General features: G+C 40.8%; 1 protein-coding gene across 1 annotated transcript; it reads right to left on the reverse strand.

Annotated features, from left to right (window-relative positions):
• Positions 1-847: 847 nt before the first annotated feature.
• Positions 848-17,946, reverse strand: LOC104831670 (cell surface glycoprotein CD200 receptor 1-A-like). The gene is made up of 6 exons (XM_010567410.1): positions 17,703-17,946; positions 4,619-4,927; positions 3,595-3,846; positions 2,683-2,782; positions 1,672-1,723; positions 848-990 (listed from the first exon to the last, which is right to left on the reverse strand). The coding sequence occupies exons 1-6, from the start codon at positions 17,788-17,790 to the stop codon at positions 868-870; spliced, it is 924 nt and encodes a 307-aa protein (XP_010565712.1). The 5' UTR covers positions 17,791-17,946; the 3' UTR covers positions 848-867.
• Positions 17,947-20,360: the final 2,414 nt, after the last annotated feature.

Here is a 20,360-nt window from a genome sequence, read left to right on the forward strand (position 1 = left end):
TATGACTAGAATTAGCAAGCTTTTATCTTTTTTTGTATATTATTGCACAGTTTTAAAAGATATATTTGAACTTGTTTCATTTTGTGAAATATTTGATGTTTGTTTCTGTTAAAAGTAGCTTACTGGATTTGAGTAACATAATTCTTTTACAGTATCTTAATGCCAATACTCTTAAGAAAGAGAGGAATACCATATCTTCAGAGAATCTTATGGAAAAGTAATCATAACAACAATCTGAAATACAGAATGAACACATTTAGTGGAAATACTGAATATGAACCCAACAAGTAAACTAATCATGCTAGTGAAGTCTCTTTCTTAGTGGATGACCTTCTAAATTCATCACTCATTTCCATTTTCAGAACTAGGGAAGTAATTGTCTTCCCTACCAATATCTTCTGCCATTTGAGCTATTCTGTCATGATCAGTACTCAGGCCACTATGTTAGTAATTTGTGAATTAGAAAAAAGTGGCTGTTCATTGAAGAGTGTTCGGTTTAGTTCCAACATAACACTCCTCTCATCTCCCAAATGTGTGCAACATAGTGTCAAGTGCATCAAAGTAATGCCTAGAATTGACTGACAAAACTAGGATCTCCAAGGCAAGAACAGCAAAGGGAAGACTGATCACAACAGCTTTTCCAGGAAAAACTGTGGCATGGCGTCAGTCACATTTTCCAAAGGAATAACAGGAAACCTGTTTCCTTTCCCAATGAAGAAGGCAAAACAGGGGAAAAAAGAACTGTAGAGACTCATCAGCAAGCACAGGTGTTTAAACAGACCTAGTGAGCTTTGTTGCCCCCAAATCTGAAGAAATCCTCTGAGAAATTTCTTTCTATAACCTCCCTTCCCAGTGTTGTTGAACCATTCATGTTGCTGGTGACAGTCCTTGTGGAAGATTCTGCTCCGCTGTCAGATCAGACACTGAGTTGTAAATTACGTTTTCCTTCTGCACATAAGTAGTATAAGGTTCCACTTCCATTGTGTCATCCTAGCAAAACAAAACCAAAAACTGTAAATACAAGGAGTGGTTTAGTTTGGCAAGACTCTGCAAGTCTTTTGTATGGACTGAAGAATGTAACTGGGAAATAGTGCTCCCAGATTTATTCCTCTTGGACTCGAGAAAAAATGCTCTATTGCTTTTCCTACCAAAGAACATGCATTGCTTTTTCTGTCAAAGATTTGGAGGGTAAAGGTGAGGTATTGGTTCACCTGCCTCCTTTTTTTCCCCTTCTACCCCACTTATTTTGGCCTGAAAAAAAGCATATTAGGGTCTAATTCTCTAGAAAGAGCAAGTAACATGCTTGCTTACTAATAGCTTTCTTAATATTCCCCAAATGATGATATTGCCTCCCTTCCTGAGTACTGTTTGTACAGCAGTTGTGGTCAGCATACATCAGGGAGATGTGGTGGGACTCCTTGCTAAAATAAAGGATGGCAGTTGCTGAGCCTTTGCTGTTGTTGCCTTTAATGTTTGCTCCAAGTCAAAATTATGGTGATGATAGGCTTTGTTTTGTCCTGAGATACAGCTAAGAGCAAACATATACGACACTGTAGCACCTGCTGAGAGCAGAGAGTAAAAATCTAATGGTTTCCCTTTACTGACTCTATTTTCAGGGCTACCAGACGATCCCTGATTTGGTGATGGTCTAATTTGCATAATTCTCCTTACCTGTGGGGAATGTGTAGGAGCAGTTTCAGGAGGTTTGGTTTTGAGGCACAGTCTGTGAAAAAGAAAACAAGTATTAAAGCAAATTCCTTCCTTAATCCTAAGTTTGGCTGGATCACAGCCTGGTTTCTCTACTCACAAGCTTATAAAACATTTCTTTTTCATGTCATCAAGAGTAAAGCCAAAAAGCCTTCTCATGTCTTTCTCTCCTTGACTTTTGATCCTGAAATTATGGCACCCTGAGTTTCTTTGGAGGTCTTTTCTCATGTTTGTTGGAGCTTAAGCACAAAATGGAAGCAGAAGATTAAAATCAAAGTCCTCTGGAAGGATGTACAATTTGCGTTTAGTGAAATTGTATTAAACTAATTCATCAGCTCTGAGGGAGAAGGTGTGGGAGAAAAACTGTTTTGGAATAGGGGAAGAGGGGAACATAGCTGAGATTTTCAGTACAGATGCTAATTCAGCCTTTCTCTGCACAAATTTTTTCTGTAGTTTTTCCTTGGAATTGCTTTTTCCTCCACAGCAAATCCTAAAGGGGCTAGAGTCCAGCTTCACCCACAGAGCTTTTTTATAAATAGAGATACAGTCTGCTGTGTCCTGTGTTGATACAGCAGGATAGCACCAGTCAGTCCTCTGGCACTTGATAGAACTTATTAGGCAGCAGAACCAACCCCCTGATCTAAACAAGAGAGACACTGACAGACTATCACAGTATCTGAAGAACAGCTTAACTCTGCCAGTTTCTATTAGAATGAAGACCTCCCCTTTAGTGTAGCAGGCAATGCAACGAGGATCCTCTGCCAACTTCTGCCCATTTGCGTTTTACTCAGGTGCATTATTCAGTGAAGATGTGTGCAATGCACAGCGTGTGCAGTATAGAAATACTTGATGTAGTTAATTCAGTTATTCATAGCAGCACAGACTGACAGAATCATATGATTTCAAGACACAAACAGTACTTAAAGATTTCTTCTAGCACTAGACAATCTTTCCTTAGCATGCTATCATACATACCCGTCACTGTGGAGCTTAAAATAGTAAATGGCAGCCATGAAGATGATAATGCTCAGGAAACAAAGAGTGATGGAGACAGGCAGGATAAAGCCATTGTTGTCTAAAGACAAAGGGTTAGTCTTAGTTATATCTTCTTACTGCTCAGTTTCTTTATTATTTCAGTATAAGATTAAAGCTACTTTAGCACATACATACATTTTCAGCATCCTTGTAAAATAAATATAGTCCCCTTCAGGAGAAGGGAAAGTCAGTAATGAAACTTGTCTGAGAAACACAAACAGAGTCTGTGTCAGAGACAAAAGCAGATCCCACAAATCCCACAGTGGACACTCACAATATTTTTTCACTAAGCCATACCTGAGCTCCCCTCAGGGACTCAGCATATCTCAGTACTGCAACTCGTGTAGTTCTCAAAGGCAACAAAAAAAAGCAAAAACCAGAAAACAAATGTCATACAGTGTCAGACATTTCACAACTCAGAAGTGCTTTATTTGTTTCTGCTGGCCACACAAGAGTTAGTTCTCTTTCTCTCTCTTACCATGCTCTGAGCAAGAGACTTTACATTTACATCTAAAAAAATTTTGCTGATGTTCTGCTTCCAAATGATTATTTTAACACTAAGATCATGACTGCTTTGTCTCTGTTTCCAACAACGTTTCCACTACCAAAAGAATACTACCACACTTATGTATATCCCTCTTAGGGAAGAAACCATTAGGAAATAGTGTCTACAACTAGAACAAACAAGCTGGTGATGTTTCTGGGCAAAGGTAGTTGGGGGTGGTACTCTTGTCTATATATGACTTCAATGAAGGTTTCTATAGGTTTTATAGATTTTCCTTCCTAGAAGGAACAGTGTGCACAGCAGGCTAACCAGGATTTTGAATGCTGAATGCACAGAGGGAAGCTTACCTGGGGGATGACAGGCTATGGTCATGCTCTGGTTCCCAGCTGGGTGGGACACAATGCAGGTTGTATTAGTCACGTTGGTGCTGTATGCGGTGAACGTGCTGAGAACAGTCACTGTCCCGTTGTCATGGCCCTCTTCCTTGGGGGTGGAGTTGCTCTCTAGGACCCACAAGATCTGGGCAGCCGGCTTCCCCACCATTGCCTTGCACACAGGGTTCCCGTGGTCATCACAGTACATGGTCAGCCTTGGGGGCACTGCACAGCATCAGGAAGGGGAGATGCATGGAGTTAGTTGGCCACCGTTGGGATAGGATGTTTTTGTTCTCTACCCAGAATGAACACAGTGAAAAGAGAAGAATCAGGTTGGAGGTGCCGTCCCATTAGAGCGGCATGGGCGAGAGACACAAGAGGCAAAGGTCGTGCCTCTTTTTTCCTTTTGCACAACTCTCCCCCATTCAGGTGAGTTACCACAGCCGTGTACCATTAGAGGAGGTTTCCCTGGAGATGGCAGTAGGGAATTATCCCAAATACAGGGCTGAATTAGGCTTTTGTCCTAAGCAGCCATCACACACATGGTTTAAAATGTATTGGAATGCCAGCGCAAGAGGAAATGGGTCCATTCCTGCTGTCTGGATAAGAACATCCCATGTTTGATAGAGTATCTCAGCACTTGGAAGTGTTACTCTCACATGCTTTAGTTCTCTTAAATTAGGGTATTAATGATTGATTCTACAGGATAACCGGAAGCATATGCAGAATCCTCTGTTGGTATATTGGAAATTGCTTCACACCTGTTGTTTCTAACTAGACAGTGGAAAAGGGGGCAGCAGCAGGGAGAAGAGTTTTGGGAAATAAGGAGAAGGGAGAAATGGAGCTACTATCAATGAAATGCATGACAGTTTATCCCAGCAAGAAAGCTCCTCTTCTTTCTGCATACTTCCTCCGGTGTATGGGGCGAGGAGCTTTGTATGTCCAAGCCCAGATGTGGTCCTTTGGAGAACTGTAAAATGAGGAAGGAGTCCCTTACCTAGCACGGTCAGGTAGTATGTCGTGTGGAAATTCCCCTCTGTTGCTACTACTTCGCAGGTGTAGTTTCCCTCATGGTCTATTCCTACTTGCCATATCTCAAGGGCAGGATCCCGATCTGGTCTGAATTTCCAGTTCATGCTGTCACTGCAGTTTGTTCTGTCTGTCTTGTTCTGATCAGCCCTGTAGCCCAAGGTGCAGGAGCCTCCAACCTTGGGGCTTATTTTCCATGTTACCATAGTTATATTTGGTTTGGAAGGGCAGGTGAGCACACAGCTGTTACCTACTGTCGCTGACATGCTGTTGTTCCCTGAAGGAGAGAAAGAAGAAGGATGTGTCAGAAGGTGCCCAGGGATGTCACTCATAGCCTTGGAGTTCTGGTCTGTGCTTCACACAGAAACGTCTGCACTGTTACACGCCAGCGTGAGGCCCTGTCTGTGCTCATCTGCAAATTGCCTGTCCTCTTGTATTACAGCTGTGGATTATGGAGCCAGTGGCCTGTCACAGCCTACCCCCTCAATACTCACAACAAATTTCCCACTGGGGCTCATCTTAGTGGATAAGACAGATATTGGAGGAAGACCCTACTCCTGCCCATTGTCTTAAGCAGTTCAGCATCTGAATAGTGTGCTTCTATTGGCAGATCCTCCAGTGGGTTGCTCACAGGGCTGTTACCATTTACAGGCTGAAATGATAGAAATTTGACTATTGGGTTTGGCCACATGATAATTACTTTTCTCTGGAACTGTTGCTACCAACAAAGTGAACAACTTTTATTTCTGCATTCATACAAAATCCAACACCATGGGCAAAGGCCTTGTTGACACCTCTCAGACATGACCACAACGCAAATAATAATGCTGGAGCTTTGTGTAGGAGGACAGGTTTTTGCCTTATGTTTCAGGGGTGTCTTTTCATTTTCTGAATCTTTGTGAACACATATGTTCACACTACGAGTGTACACAATGTGTACATATGCATTCACACTGTGATTGTACTTCTTTTACTGCAGTAGCCCCTACAGGACATGAATGTAAGTCCTACCCATCTTTGTGCCAGGCATGCAGCTATGGAGGTGTAAAATATGCCCATATCCCTGGGCCTCTTGCTTGCGAGGCTAAGATTGCAGAGAAACTTTATTCAGTTGATGTATCAACTGTGTTCACTCTCTGATAGTGAGTATGTCTTGTTCTTGAATTCTGTTTTGCATTTGCTTGGAAACATGTTGGTTTTTTTTTTTTACATTCTTTCTTTCTATGACAGTGACTCTTCTTTTGGGTTTTAAAAGATGACTCTTGCTTGCAGTCAGGCACAATACCTCCTCTCTTTATCTTTTCATGATCCATGAACTATGTACCTGAAGCTAGATTTCTGCATGGAAAAGCTTGGACCTATTTCTCTTGTCCTTTTTGAAAGTTACCATATTGGCCATTGAATGGCAGAGAGCCAGACCACTATTATGGCTCCTCTGTGTGCTGTGTTTGTTCAAGACAAGTTACACCCTCAGGATTGCCTTTTTTTTTTTTTTCCCCTTATGTGTCCCTGAATTTCTTCTTAGCCAAGAAACTAATTTGCCCAGGTTTTCTTTTTCCACAAGCTTTCAGGGCTGATTCTTTTTTGCACATATTGAACGTAAGTCGTGCTTGCACTCTTTATATTGACCAGATTTGGTACCCCTCATCTGCCTGTGTCTTCAGCTGACACATGCAAGGGGTGAAGTTTCTAACCCTGAGATTCATTTCACTATGGCTTTGACCCATTGAAGTCTCTCAGCATGATGCCACCTTTGGGACAGTTGGTTCTTTTGCTTTGTTTCAACTAGTCAAACTGGGACCTTTTCCTTAATAAAGTATTCTGTGACAGGTTTTGTTCACAGTAAAGGTACATGTGGGTAAGCACTCAGAGATGAAAGAAAGGTTACCTGTAACTGTTCTTCAAGATGAATTGCTTATATGTGCATTAGTGTTGCCTACACTTATATATGCAGCCCACCCTCCTTTGTGAGGCACTTTTGAGACTGAGAGAAAACAAGAGTCTGAGGCACAGGTTGTAAACCAGTGTGAAGAGTAGGTGAGGGAATGGGACTTTTGTGTCCTCTGGGTCCTGCTGAAATTAAAAGCAAACAACCCCCCAAATCCACAATGTGTGTGTATGTATAAATATCCACCTGAAGACGACCTGTTACAGATAACCTGTCTTTTTCAAAATCTCCTAGGTGCCACAATTAATGAGTTAATAGGAGTAATACCCATAGCTGTAGTCCAAGCCAGCCTCCATTTACCACCTCACTCGTTTCCTCTTTTAATAGGTGACCATTACACTTTCGGACTGTAAGCCACTGATCTCTGAGTGCTCTGTGTCTCTGGTGGAACCCCAAGTTGCTCTTTCCTTGGGCTGAGTAATGATTTTAGTGGCATTCTGAGAGCTGTGTGTGAGGAGAATATCAGAGTACTACTCTTAAACCATGCATTAATCTGGAAGGACAACAAAAGTTAACAAACCTGATTTGTACTGACAAATGAGTTTTTCCCAGATTATTCCAAATACGTTAAACCCCTGCCCAAACCATTCAAGCAGATATACTAGAGAGGCAATTGAAAGTTCAGCTGGAATAAGCAAAGAATTAGAAGACCTAAGTTTTGCGTGATTAATCAAACCTCTGTCAAAGTCTTCCTCAGAGGTACCAAACTTGACTTTGTTGTGTTTCTCTGTCCCCCCCACAGAGCTGGAATTCTCTTACCTCTGCTGGCTGGCACAATGTGAAGCGCAGTTCCTGAACATTCACAACACTATAAGAAACGGTCTTAATGAGCATCAACTTCAAATTATTAGTCAAATCATTACTATTAGCCTCTTTGAGAAAACTACAGTTGGTTTTACCTTGATAGCGCCTGAAATCTCATTATCTTCTGGAATCTAGGTGAATGAACCATTCCAGCTCAACCAGTTTTCCTGCTGTTTAACTGTGTTCTTGAGAAATGATTTCTAACTTGCAAGATAAACACAGTTCACTCCATTTTAACTACTTAAAGATTCCTTTAAAGGTTTTTGCCTTTTCATTTTGCTGCTTAAGTATCCTTTGGGTGAAGACATTTCCAAACCTAGGCCTAGCTCCTGCAGATTGATAGGAGGTGTAGCTGCAATATTGCCCCACGCTACACTACACCATACAGTGCTGTAATGTATTAGTTACTCTAGCTGTATAACATGGAAATCAGAGTGTAATTCAAAGAAGTTTTTTTTTTTCTGGTAGAAGAGGAAAATTAGGTGGGGATAGTATTTCACTGAAGCCATCCACTTCCCATTTTTATTAAAAAAGGAAATAATACTTAACTTCCTGCTGCTCAGTACTGCCAGGATTCATCAATTAATGTTTCCAAGCACAGCTGAAGAAGAAGAGTGCTATCTATTCACACCATTTTCTGATACACAAATTACCCACCAGCCCCACAAATGCTTGTTTCCTTAATTCAATTGTCAGCAGTGTTCTGTGATACATTATTACACTGGAAATGTTTTTAAATGACAAATGCTTTCTGCTTAATGGCATTTCAAGAAAATGTGGGGGGTGTGTTTTAAACTCAGATGATTTTACCAGGAGAGGAACTGAAAAAAGCCTTTCGTGTCATGATGGTTTCTGGATGTAAGTTCTATAAATGTCTCTGAAAATTGGAGAACAAAGTGTTTCCTCTCCCAGTTTAACACTGCCTAGAGCCTCAGAGCTCATGTCATCAGTATGGCTGACCTCATCTGGAAATGACTAAGCAAACCTAAGCATTCAAACCACCCTGTCTGTTGGGGCTGGGGTTTCCTTGGATAATGTTTGCAGGAATGAAAATGTGCATATTTAACTGTGTACACTTTCATTTACATATTAAAGCAGTATCATTTTACTTGTCTTTCAACTCTGCATCTCCTAAGCAGCCTATTGCAATGTGCAAGTTCCCCAACATAATGGCTTGTGTACTTCAAGACTGTACAGAAAGAGGGAGTGAAAGTGGTGCTTTCTGCTATGCCTTTCTGTCATATTCTCCCCTGAATGAATCAGGTACCATTCACTTCAAATGATAAGCCACATCAGTCAGCTTAAAATCTGCTGAATCATGTTTAAGTATAATTTTAGGTTTACAATAAATTTGTAGAAGGATTCTGAATTCCCCTGTGTCTTCTTGTTAATTTAGAAGGCTTTTAGCAAGGCAGGAGTTTTTTCCCCAGATGGTAGATTAATTAGTAAAAAATCTTCTTGTTTGTTGTATCCTTACATACACCTTGCTACTATTGTAAAGAGGCCTTATAAACATAATAAAATTAAACTACTTTCACTTTACTGCCCTCTTTCTTTGCTAGAGTGCAGGTAAGTGGCATTAGCGTAACTATGAATTGTATACTTTCTTCCTTGCTTTGCTTCTTTTCTCATGCATGCTGCTAGAAACATGATCTTTAGACTTCTTTTACAGAAGAAGAATGCGTACGCCAAAAATCCTGAAAGGTTTGGTTAATTTGTATTTCTGAAATGACTTTGAAGACCTCCTCTTAAGGTAGAGCAGGGAATATGTTATCTCTGTAGAACAGACATATAATATTATGAGGAGGTTTTATCCTATATAATACCGTGTTAGCCTGTTAGCGTTCTTCCAAGAACTGTCTAAAACTCAGACTGTCTTTGTGTTGAAGGCAGAGAAATTAAAAAGAAGGTAAGGGAGCAAGGTGTAACTGCAGAGCCTGCACCTATTTTGATCCTCTTCCAGTTCAGTGTGGCATGGAAGCATGTTGTGATGGCAGAGTCCTGTGGATACCTTCTACGCTGAGTGCCAAAACCAGCATAGCCAGGCTGATAGTTCTGCTGGCCTTTTGCTCATTAGCCCTGCTTGTCAGCCATGTGGATGGTTATAGTGCTTCCATTTCTATAGGTGCTCACTCAACACGATCAGGTGGTGCAGAAATCTTCCAGCATGCTTGCTATTCTCCCAAGAAAGCATATGCAAAAAGAGAGCTCTGCTTCATTTTACCACAGAGCATAGTACCAAATTCAGATAATTTAAGGTTTTGACCTGTGTGAGCTAAAGTCTTGTCACTCACAAGCAAAATAGGACTGGGCCTGGGTAATACTTGATGAGAAGCTTCCACACCATAAAGAATAGTGTCAGCCATTTTCATAACAGTTTCTGATGAAAAGAGGATTTGCCTTTCTTTCTGTTTCAATCTAAAATATAGTCTAATGAAATGTCAATACTTGCTGGTTTTTACCACAGATTTAGCTTTATTTAAAAGCAGTCCAAAACGTTTATTATCAAGAATTAATCTGTAAATAGCTATGGGATCCACCAGCACAAAGGCAGTTCTTTAAATAGAAAATATCCTCATCCCTATCCTGTCCTTCCTGGTCAGCCATAGCATTTCCTTCAATTTGGAGATGTTGATAGGACCTCATGTTGGGCTGAAGTTGGACATGCCCTGCTTTCTCTTTCTAGTGAGCATACCAAAAGCCATCTAGTCTTTAAAAGTAGGTTTTATTAGAACATAAACCAATATGCTAGAAAGTGATAGCTCTTTAGGGAACACAGAATTGCTAGCTATACTCATGAAAAAAAAAGGCCTGAAAATAAATCTCCCCTGCTTTCTGTGCCCCTACAGAACAGGTTCTTTCCCCCAGTCCTCTCGTCTACTCCACCAGCTTTCGGTGACTTGTCAGGGTGCACAGATTCCACATGATCTCTTCTGAGCTCCTTTTGCCATCACTTCCATAACTTCTTGTGGGTCTGCTCCAACCAAGCCCTTTGCCAGGGTCTCCCCATCTGCTTGCTTTGCCCTCCTTATGCTGCCTGCCCCAGCCTGCAGTCTTGGGTATGTACTCCACAGCTCTGAAGGAAGACACAATCTCCCCTTCCCTCCAGGAATTTCACTAAACCTAAAGAGTGTGTGTCTGCTCTGCAGGAGAGCTAAATAGACAAAAGTAGTCCACTCTGTTAAAGAGGAAAGGTTCAGTGCTGCAAGTGTTTTAGTTCAGACCCGTCACTGTTTTCTGGAATGGTGCTTTCATACTGTAAAATGGCTAAAGTCGGTTGCTAAAGTTTCCTCTGTGATAGCTGATTGGTTTATGACCAGTACATTAGGGCCTATATGCCATACACATCCGCATTTATCAATTCAAACGAAGGCTTGGTAACAAGCCAGTATGTTGCACAGCTGCTTCTCTCAAGGTGAAATCCTGTGTTATAGCTGAGCTGAACTGACAGCTTGCTGTAGCTGAAAAAGGGGATAACCAGTGCAGCAAAGGCCTCAGTCTCTGTGGGCCTGCAGAGAACAAGAAATTTGAAGAGGTGTGAGCTACCAAGCTCATCTCAGTGAAGTGATAACCATCGGACGATAATTAAATGTCAGTAGTGTTAACTATTTCATTGCACACAAGAGAGATGAAATGAAGGATTGTGTATCTACACATTTATGGTAAATAAATTTTCAGTCTTATTCTTCACAGATTAGTGGACCCTGGAAAATGGCAATTTTTGTTAGCCAGAAGGAGCAGAGCTCAGGAGCCCAGGATTACATGCTGTCTGTCACACTGATGTAGAAAATAGGCGAGTCAGGCTCTGGGAGTTCTGTACAGCTCTGGGCTGAACCATCCTATTTGGGTTGCGGATGCAAATCCATCATGAGCAGGTTTCACCTTGGAGACTCATTTGACAGGTGGGCAGGGTAGGAGGCCTTTAGACTGAGGTCCTCCAATTTGACTCCAGCCTCTGAAGTTCATCTAATTATAACACCAATAATATTATGCCATCCCTCATTGTCTCTCCTTGACTGTTGAAGAAGATTTTAAGCCATGTCTGAGGAGGTTCTCAAGCTCTAATTGAGTGCATTGAGTGCACATTCCAATGCACTGACAGATTCCACTTTTCTGTTTGAAAATGGACATAACCTCTCTCAGGAAAAAACAAACTCAGTTGAGGAGTTCACTGGTTAACTGTTGTCATGCTAAGATTACTGTAATTGAAAAAGATTGGGGGGAAGACTTTGCTCTGGTTTTTTTAACGTGGTTTATGTAGTGTGTCTGACAGCTCTCATGGATAACTAGTTGCACCAGTTCCTTTACAGCGTCACTTATTTAGTCATTTCTCCTGTTTCTCAGAGTCTTTCTCACAGTAAAAGGAAAAAGAAAGATTTTAAAAACAGGAAAATTTGATTGTGAAGCCACTAAAATTTTCAGGGGAATCACTGCAAAATCAGAGACAGCTACACAGCTTGAAAGTGCTTTTGATTGCTTTCAAATAGAAAAGATTTCCAGCCTCTGTTATTCTTTATAGCAGGTTTTAACTCACAGTAGTAGTTTTTCTTGCCCCCCAAATGACTCAGGTTCCATGACAGCCTCTTCAGAAATTTAGTTGTTATAGAGTTTTTCGCACTGTAAAGAGACTGCTTTACTTTCTCAAATATAATCCTATCGTGTCTTTATTTCTTACAGTAACAATCTACCACAGTGTTTTGGCACATCTCCCCCGCCAACACACTGCAGATTGTGATGTATTAAACTTAGAGGTGTAATGAACTGAAACAATGAACATACCACAAGTAAATGACTAACTGTATCTTGGAATGAATATATTATATGAGTCATACCAAGTCATAATCAAAAAGGCCGTACTGGACGCTTGGAAGAGGCCACATACAACAGGCTGAGCTCTGCATCTGTTCTCCCCTTCTACTGCCACAAAGTGCCTGTTACACTTAGCAAGGCTTGTCTGGAATGAAGTGAAAGATAAACAAATAGAAGTGCTTTGTACTATGGTAGGGATTGCTAAAGTACTGACAGAATTTTATAGATGGTGGCTTTGTGACTCTGAAAACGTAGCCACAACAGCACAGGATAGAGTGTAGGCTGAAAACCAGCCCTGTGTGTTGGGTGAGTAGTAAGCAGTTAGACTACTCTGATTTTCATTATAGAAATACATGAACTAGCTCGCCTGAGCTCATGTGACTGTTTCTTGAAGTTGCGATGACAACTTTATCAGTGTGGACATAACTTTAAAAGGACACAATAAGAGACATACCTTCATTGTTAGTTTCCCATTCACACTCTTTTATCCGTACTCGTCATTATTTCTTGAAAATATCTCCTATTCCCATTTCATTCTATGTAGGCTTTTTTCCTGTCTTCAGAAATTCCTTTCTTCATCATACTCAAGTTCTTCTTTTGTTCTCCTTTAAACACATTTCTTTTCTGCCACCATTACTATGTCATTTGCAGTAAAAATGTCTTTCCTGCTGTCTCATACAGGCTGAAATAGCAACCTTAAAACACAGCCAGAAAAATACACTTTGTCATTGTAAACTCTGGTTTTCCAGTATGAAGTGCCTGCAGCATGGCTGGATTTTTTTTAGATTGCAAAGTTCAGTACGACTTCATATGTTGCAGAGAGGTGAGCACACTGACAGAACTTAATAATGAACCCAAGGTTTCAGTATTCCCATTCAAGGTGGAATATACCATTGCAGTTGCCAGTTCCTAGTTTTTAGTTTTACTATGATCTTTTCAGTCTCTTTAGCTTTCTCCAGTATCCTTTCACACAGTCATTCAAGACAGCTGATTTTGAAGGCAAAGTAAAGATGTTAAAGCTCAGCTAGTTGAGAGATGCAGTTTGATACAGTGTCCTCCTGAAAATCATAAATTAAGCTGAAAAATAGAAGGCAACTGGAGGGAAACATGATGGATAAAGAACTGAATTAAGGAGAGAAAGCAAAAGGCAGCGTTAAAAGGAGGTGTCAGCTTGAAGGTAGCTTGCTAATGTTTCTCAGCAGATGATTTTTACGGTAATTCTGTTTAACGATTTTAGTAATGGCATTGGCATTTGTATCAGGAGCTTGTGAGGAAATTTGTTGAAAGCCAGAAGAGTATAGCATTAATATAAAGAATGGAAATGTCACACAAAAAGAACGGGGTGACCTTGATGAGTAGAATGGTAGATATGTGCTGAAATTCAGCAGCTCAAAATGTAGTAAAAATAAAAAAAGGTAGTACAACAAATTTAGGCTGGAAATCAGAATAGAGAATACTGCCTCCATCAGGATTAAAACCAGCCTTTCAATACGGTGTGTGCTTTTTTTGGTGCTCAGATTGTTTATGAGAAGCATTGCATGATACAATGCCAGCAAAAAAAGGCGATTCTATGCAGTGATGTAGGGGTCCTTTCTGAGGTTTTGTTTCTACCCTCACGTAAATGGGCTATGTCTTGATAGAAACATGACTTTGTAGAAAACAGAATGGGTACAATTCTGTAATGAAGGAATTAGTTGGTGTTTAAATGATGTGTTAGAGTCATCCAGCTTGCAGAACAAACACTGTTGGCCAAATTCTCAACTGATAATAAATCATCACTGAACTTAACAAGCTGTCACATATCATATCAGTCCGGCTGTAAACTTTAAACTTGGTATAGCAAATTCTGTGTGCAAAGTAAGCAGATCTTTGTCCTTGCAGAATGTGAGCTGGAATGGTTGAGGGGGAAAGGGATTTACAATGGATGCCAAAGTGCCTTGGGTAACATTTCTTTTAGGGTAGCACTGTGGTATCATGGGTTACAAAGTGCAAAGGCCCCCCACTTCTCAGTATAGAAACAGATACAGAACATTTTATATTCTGTTTTGCGTGCTGAACTTGGCCTTTTACTCTCTTCATGAGAAGAAGAATGAAATAAGTCGCACTGCTTATTTATGCTTAAGTGGCATTTTCCTGCTATTCTAAACCAAAATAGATCATTGACTGCGAACACTAGGTTGTGTGCCCTCTTTTTCGTACTTTGCAGAGAGCAGATAAGGGACTGCTGTGAAAACATGCTTATGACCTCACTTTTAGATGGTTAAAATTTCAGTCATACTTTAGTGCTTAGCTTTAGCATAGTACTTTTCTTCCTAGCATTTTCTTACTCAATACAAAGATAAGGTAGCATAAGAACATTCCCTACACTTCTTTCTTATGAATGATTGTACCTCTAAATACAAAATATATCAGCTGTGAGTTTTAAGTAGCATATAATTCTACAAGTGCGTTCCCAATTAAAGAAAACCTGCTTTGTAGTCATGGAGTATGTGGTCAACTTGCAAGACTGAACTTCCTTGTTTCCATGATTTTGAAATTAGACACATTCAGACATTGTGTTTGGACCACAGCAAAGTAAAACACTAATATCACAAGGACATGCTTTGAAGATTGTACTAGGGCAACTTAGATGTCTTCTGAGAAAATTTTTCCTTAATAGTACAGAATTCTGTTTTAAGCATTCAGGTTAGAAAAACAGGCTGTTTGGATTCAGGTGCTTTTAGGGTGAAAGAGGTCAGAATGATTCCAGCACATAGACCCAAAGGAGCAGCAAAGAAATAGTGAAATGGAGACAAATCTAAGTTTAGCAGAATAGTTTTTTAGGCTATGATTTTTTTGTATCTGGAGCAAGAGTCCATGGTAAACTAGAATAGGAGGCAATAGAGACAGGAGCAGTGAAACACACTAGGACAGAGAAAGTAAGAAGGCAATAAAAAACACTAGTACACTAGTGAAAGAGAATTTACAAGTTGTATTAAAGAAAGAAACTAAATGAAAGCAGTAGCATTGAAGAAAGTTATGTATGCAGGTAAACTTGAACTCTAGCCAGGCTGCTCTGTAAATCTACTTCACTTTTATTCACTTCATACACCCTAATACCAGCACTGATGCAATGCCACTGAGTTCAATTTTTTACTATTGATAAAACTGAACAACCATAGAGAATCACATCTCATTACTGACAACGGACTTCTTGCAGCTTCCTCTGAAGCACTTGGTCATATCTATTGTCACAGGATACAACTGCAGATGCAGGACTTTTACAGTCCAACATTGCAAATATTAATCCAATAAAAAGAGATTTGTTGCATGAACATCTCATGGAAGATCTTTCCCTCTGTTGTCCCCTTTCCTTTGGAGTATGTACACAACCACCTGAGGTGTCCTGCCTGCTTAGTTAAACTAGAAAAGTCTTCAAAGTGTTACTGAAAAGATTTAAATTTTGAGTCTTTTCCACTGCTACTATGAGGATTGTCACAGAGGGATTGTTAGTACAGATCATGCACCAGCAGCTTCAATGGCATATTATCCAACTCTACTTGGGGGCAGATCTGGATATGACAACCATGAAGTGACCTCAGCCTTTCTTCTGAGCTGTCCCTTCTGCTGTTGTAAACATTAACCAAACAACACAAAACAACATGCTAAGGAAATGTGAAGGAAAATGCTAATGCAGATAAAGACTGGTTACACACAACAGTTTTTGCATGACCTTATTTCATTCAGAGTAGCTTACTCCAGTCTTCAGAAGGGGAGACATAGTTCCTTCTGACCTTCATACAACACAAATTCTCTGGATAGAATACACACATTGGATCAGCTTGACACATTTAGCCTGTGAGCTCTGAAGAAAAAAACCTTGTCACTACATCTTGCTCAGAACAGCCACCCTAATATTGAAGGAAACAAGTTTAAGAACAGTGTTAGCTGAAAACTTCCCATCAAGTGTGGGCTGCTTTTTATTTGGGGTGGGAGGGGAAGGTTCAAGCATGAAATTAGATTTTAACTGAACATCTTTTTCTGTGTTCTTTGAAGGGGAATATCATTGATTCACCAAGACACCAAGAAGTTAAAATCCAGTTACCTTTTGGGTGAACAAAAAGAACTTTTTGGCATTGGATTTTTTATAATATTTCCAGCAAAGTCCATTTTTAAAAAGAATTTTTGCCAGTAGGATTCCCCTCTCTGTCCCCCATTTTCTTCAACATTTTGTGATGTGTCCATACTCCTTTACTTTTTGAGAGCAGCTGTATTCAAAAATGTAGACCATCTCTGATGCTACCATAATCTGTCTGCATGACTCTGAGCAAGTTCCTCAGTATTCTTCCGAGATAGTTCTTAACCTACAGAATAGGGACAGGCTTTTTACCTCCAATGTGCCTGTTGTGAGGTTACCAATGCAAAGTTTAATAATGTTTGTGAAGTATTTCAGTTTTTTCCAGTGGGTAGCACTGAGGTAACCATTTTAGGTCCCTCATTTGATCAGCCAAACACATCACAGATGGGTGTTCCCTCACTGCCAACAACGACTGCATCCGTTTTGCTTGGCTAAATGGCATCAAGGAGCCACTTCTATTTTCTGGCCAAGTGGAATGGAATAACTCATGTCCATGCAGTGTATTTCTACCTGCCCATAATAAGAATGGACACATACACGTTACCTATTATTCAGAGATGTCCCTAGTTTAATGTGGATCTCACAGACCTATCTGCCTTGTCCCTCTATACATAGACAGTTTAGGTGTCTGGAACCGCTGCTGAAATCCCTAGTTCCGTTACCAAGTCTCCTGACTGCTGCATGGTGTCTGGAAGAGCACAAGCTCTAGAAATGCAAATGAACGGTATGTGGGAGACATTAACTGCTGTAGCTAAACTATATGAAAACTAAGTCAACTACACTAAAAGTTGGTGCGAGAAAGCCTTAGGAGTGCCACTGTCTTTGGCACAAAAGCCTTTCCCACTCTTGATACTGACCATGCCCATTAGCCTCAGAAAGAAATTCCAGAAACTGCTTCCTACTGTCAGCACATCAGTGATATTCCACCACTCCTCAGAAAGATGTAAGAGATCCCTGCCCCATTTCAGACTATCTGCAGCCTCTCTTCAGCAGAAACCACATGCCCAAAAGCTTCAAGTTCACAAACACTTTCCTGGGCATATTTTTAATATGTCAAATGGATCAGTTTCTCAGGTGATGTGGATTTAGAGGTCTCAGTAAAAAGGCTATCTGCGACAACTGGTACATTCCCAGCTAAGGGTGACTAAATAATTGCCTAGATAGAAGTCACAGGCATAATGCCTGGCAGCCTTGTGACCACTAAGAAAAGAAGAGCAGGAGTGGATATTGGGGAAGCATGTTTTAGTTGTGGTCTGTAATTTTTAGCAATTAAAGAAAGTCAAAGCAGGATGAATAGCTTTTATGGAAAGAAAATATCTGTGCACATTTCACTTTCTTCCATCCCAACGGCTGATTGGTCCCAGTTAGACTCACCTACTGTTCTCATGACCTTGGTGATGGTGAGCAGCACAAAAACACACACAGTCTTCCCAGCAATCTTCATGTCGGCTCCTGCTTTCATGGTTCAGGCAGCTCCGTCACTTCACCCATCCCGCCGCCAACCTAGCTGTGGTCATGGGGAGTATTTCTTGCCTGCCAGTGCATCCTCAGCAGCTAATGTCAGTGTTTTCTCTCCCCCTTTCCCACTCCTCTCCTCTAGCTGTGTGTGCTCCTGATCGACTGGCTCCTCAAAGCTGGAGAGGTTCCTCCTTCTGACTTTTCATAGCACTAGGCTTCCTGTGCTGAGAGCCTAGGCGAACGCTGAGGAAACAGATTGAACAACTTTGCCTTCCGTTCATTGGCTCTCCTCAGGAGGCTGATGAGTGAAGATAAACCTTGCAGCAGAGCTCAGAGGAGGTAAAAGCAGAGGAGATTGTTCAATACTGAGTTTAATATCAAAAAGGAAATCTTAGTCTTGGGAAGCTAGAGAGAAATTTATTCTTCATATTTGTCACTGCTGCTACTACTATTACTGCTGCTGCTACTACTTCTTTGTCACTGCCTCCAAGAAAATTCCTCCTTATATCTCCCTCAAAAAAAAAAAAGTCTCAAGTCTTCTCTGTAAGTGACATTTTTAATGATTTCTGCCTTCAGTAGCTACTTAGCTACTAGCAGCATAGTTCTCATCTTGAACAGCGAGGCTTTCCAGATCCTGGGGGGAGAAACTGAGTTTTGAGGGGAAAGGAAAGCCTGTTTTACATACTTTTCAACGTAAGTAATACAGAAATTGAAGCTGGCCCACATCTTTCACTGAAAAACTGTTTGTTTTTTTCAGAAAACTGTTATGTGGGGGTTTTTTAAATAATACTGTACCTGTTTCCCCAAGGTTTCTTTTCCTTTCTTAAGCCACAGCACTTGCCCAGCACAGTTCTGTGAGCCAGCAGTAGAGAAACAGCTGTTGAAAGCTACAAGTCAGAATAATTACCGCTGAGGACAGAGACATAAGAGGTAAAGACAGAAAACAGATCAAAGTTGGCAGGAAATTGAACTGCTCAGGAGCTAGGACTGCATACCACGTTTGAACATCGACAAGCTGTACTGATGACTGTAGTCTGATGCTCTGGTAATTTTGTTTGATCAGAGTGGTGTTCAAAAATGATCTGCATTGAAGTTCACGGGAACAGAGGAGTGTGAATTAAGGTCCTATCTAAATAAATAAAAAAAGACTGGTAATGATCATATAAAGAAAATCGGGTAAGACAGAAATTCAGCTGGCTCTTCTTGGTCCCAGGATCATCTTATTGACTACAGATTTGTGTGGGAGGGTATTCTGTATATTTTTCCCTGCTTGATTTTTTAAATTCAGTTTAACATTTCGACACTTCTCCGCACTGTTCTGAGGTTTTCAATATGCTATTCACAGTAACACTCTGGTTTATTTTCTGAGTATTTACTGTTGATCTAGGAATTAGTAATGCTTGTGAATAGGTATCATTTTAGACAAGGGCATGGAGAGGAAGAAGAGGTGTATGTAAGCAGAGATTAAGATACAATGCTGGAGAGAGAAGTAGGCAACATGTAAGCAGTATGAGGCCTCAAATGTGAAAGAAAGAGTGCTCAAATTTGATGCAAAGACAAGAGGAAGCTAAGGCAGTGTAAATGTGCAGACATGTGGCTTATTGGATAGATGATTGCTGCATGAATGTGAAAAAATAAAAAGATGCAATGGGATAGAGATTTTGGAAGACAGCAAACTGCCTTCTAAATAAGAAAAGTCATAATTTAAGCTGTCATAATGAAAAGTCTCTGCCATTCCTGTAGGAATTAATTTGGAACCAGGAGTTAGACAGCTAGATTCTTTTGGTAGGCAAATATTATTTAAGATGTCATTAAGATGCTTTGGGAGCAACTTTCTGGTTGAAGCCTGGGTTTCTAGGAACAAGTGAGGGGCTCGTATGGGAAGTTGTGGTGGGTTGACCTGGGCTGGCTGCCAGGTGCCCACCAAACCGCTCTATCACTCTCCCCCTTCAACTGGACAGGGGGAGAAAAATACGATGAAAGGCTTGTGGGTCGAGATAAGGACACGTAGATCACTGAACAGTTACCATCGTGGGCAAAACAAGATGGTCTTTCAGGCAGTGGCATGGTTTACAGGGTATGTTTCTAGCCAACCGGTAGTTGCTTCCACCACAGTATGTAGCAATTGCCTTGGTATGTTCATGGCAGTGGTTATAGTCAATTCGCCAGGCCTTGCAGTATCGAAAACCCAGCCACCACCCTCTATTCCAGGGAGACTTTACTCATGTGGCTTGCTTGCTTGTGGTACATATTTCACATTCATGAGTGACCTGTGTGATGGCCTCCATGGTCAGGACCACCCCTCGATCACAAGCCCATCTGTATGTTTCATCTCTCCCTAGATGTCCCAATGTTTCGTAGGCCCATTGAGCTACAAATAGCTCACCCTTACGCTCCCAGTCCAGATCCACCTGAACTACTTCAATTTTGGCAGCCTTGTCTACCTGTTCATTGTTTCAATGTTCTTCAGTGGTGCGGCTTTTGGGCATATGAGCACCTACATGATGTACCTTTAGAGCGATGTTTTCTACCCAGGCAGCAGTGTCTTGCCACAATGCAGCAGCCCAGATGGGT

The sequence above is a fragment of the Haliaeetus leucocephalus genome, unplaced genomic scaffold, assembly GCF_000737465.1.
Source record: "Haliaeetus leucocephalus isolate CR32 unplaced genomic scaffold, Haliaeetus_leucocephalus-4.0 Scaffold228, whole genome shotgun sequence".
NCBI classification, from domain to species: domain Eukaryota; kingdom Metazoa; phylum Chordata; class Aves; order Accipitriformes; family Accipitridae; genus Haliaeetus; species Haliaeetus leucocephalus.

Bases quoted from the DNA above. Each gene is read 5' to 3' on its own strand.
- LOC104831670 (XM_010567410.1), bottom strand. From the start codon at position 17,790: ATGAAAGCAGGAGCCGACATGAAGATTGCTGGGAAGACTGTGTGTGTT. The intron at 1,724-2,682 runs GTATGTATGATA...TCTTTTTCACAG, and splicing joins TTTAAGCTCCACAGTGACGG to ACTGTGCCTCAAAACCAAAC. The intron at 991-1,671 runs GTAAGGAGAATT...TTGTTTTGCTAG, and splicing joins CTCCTACACATTCCCCACAG to GATGACACAATGGAAGTGGA.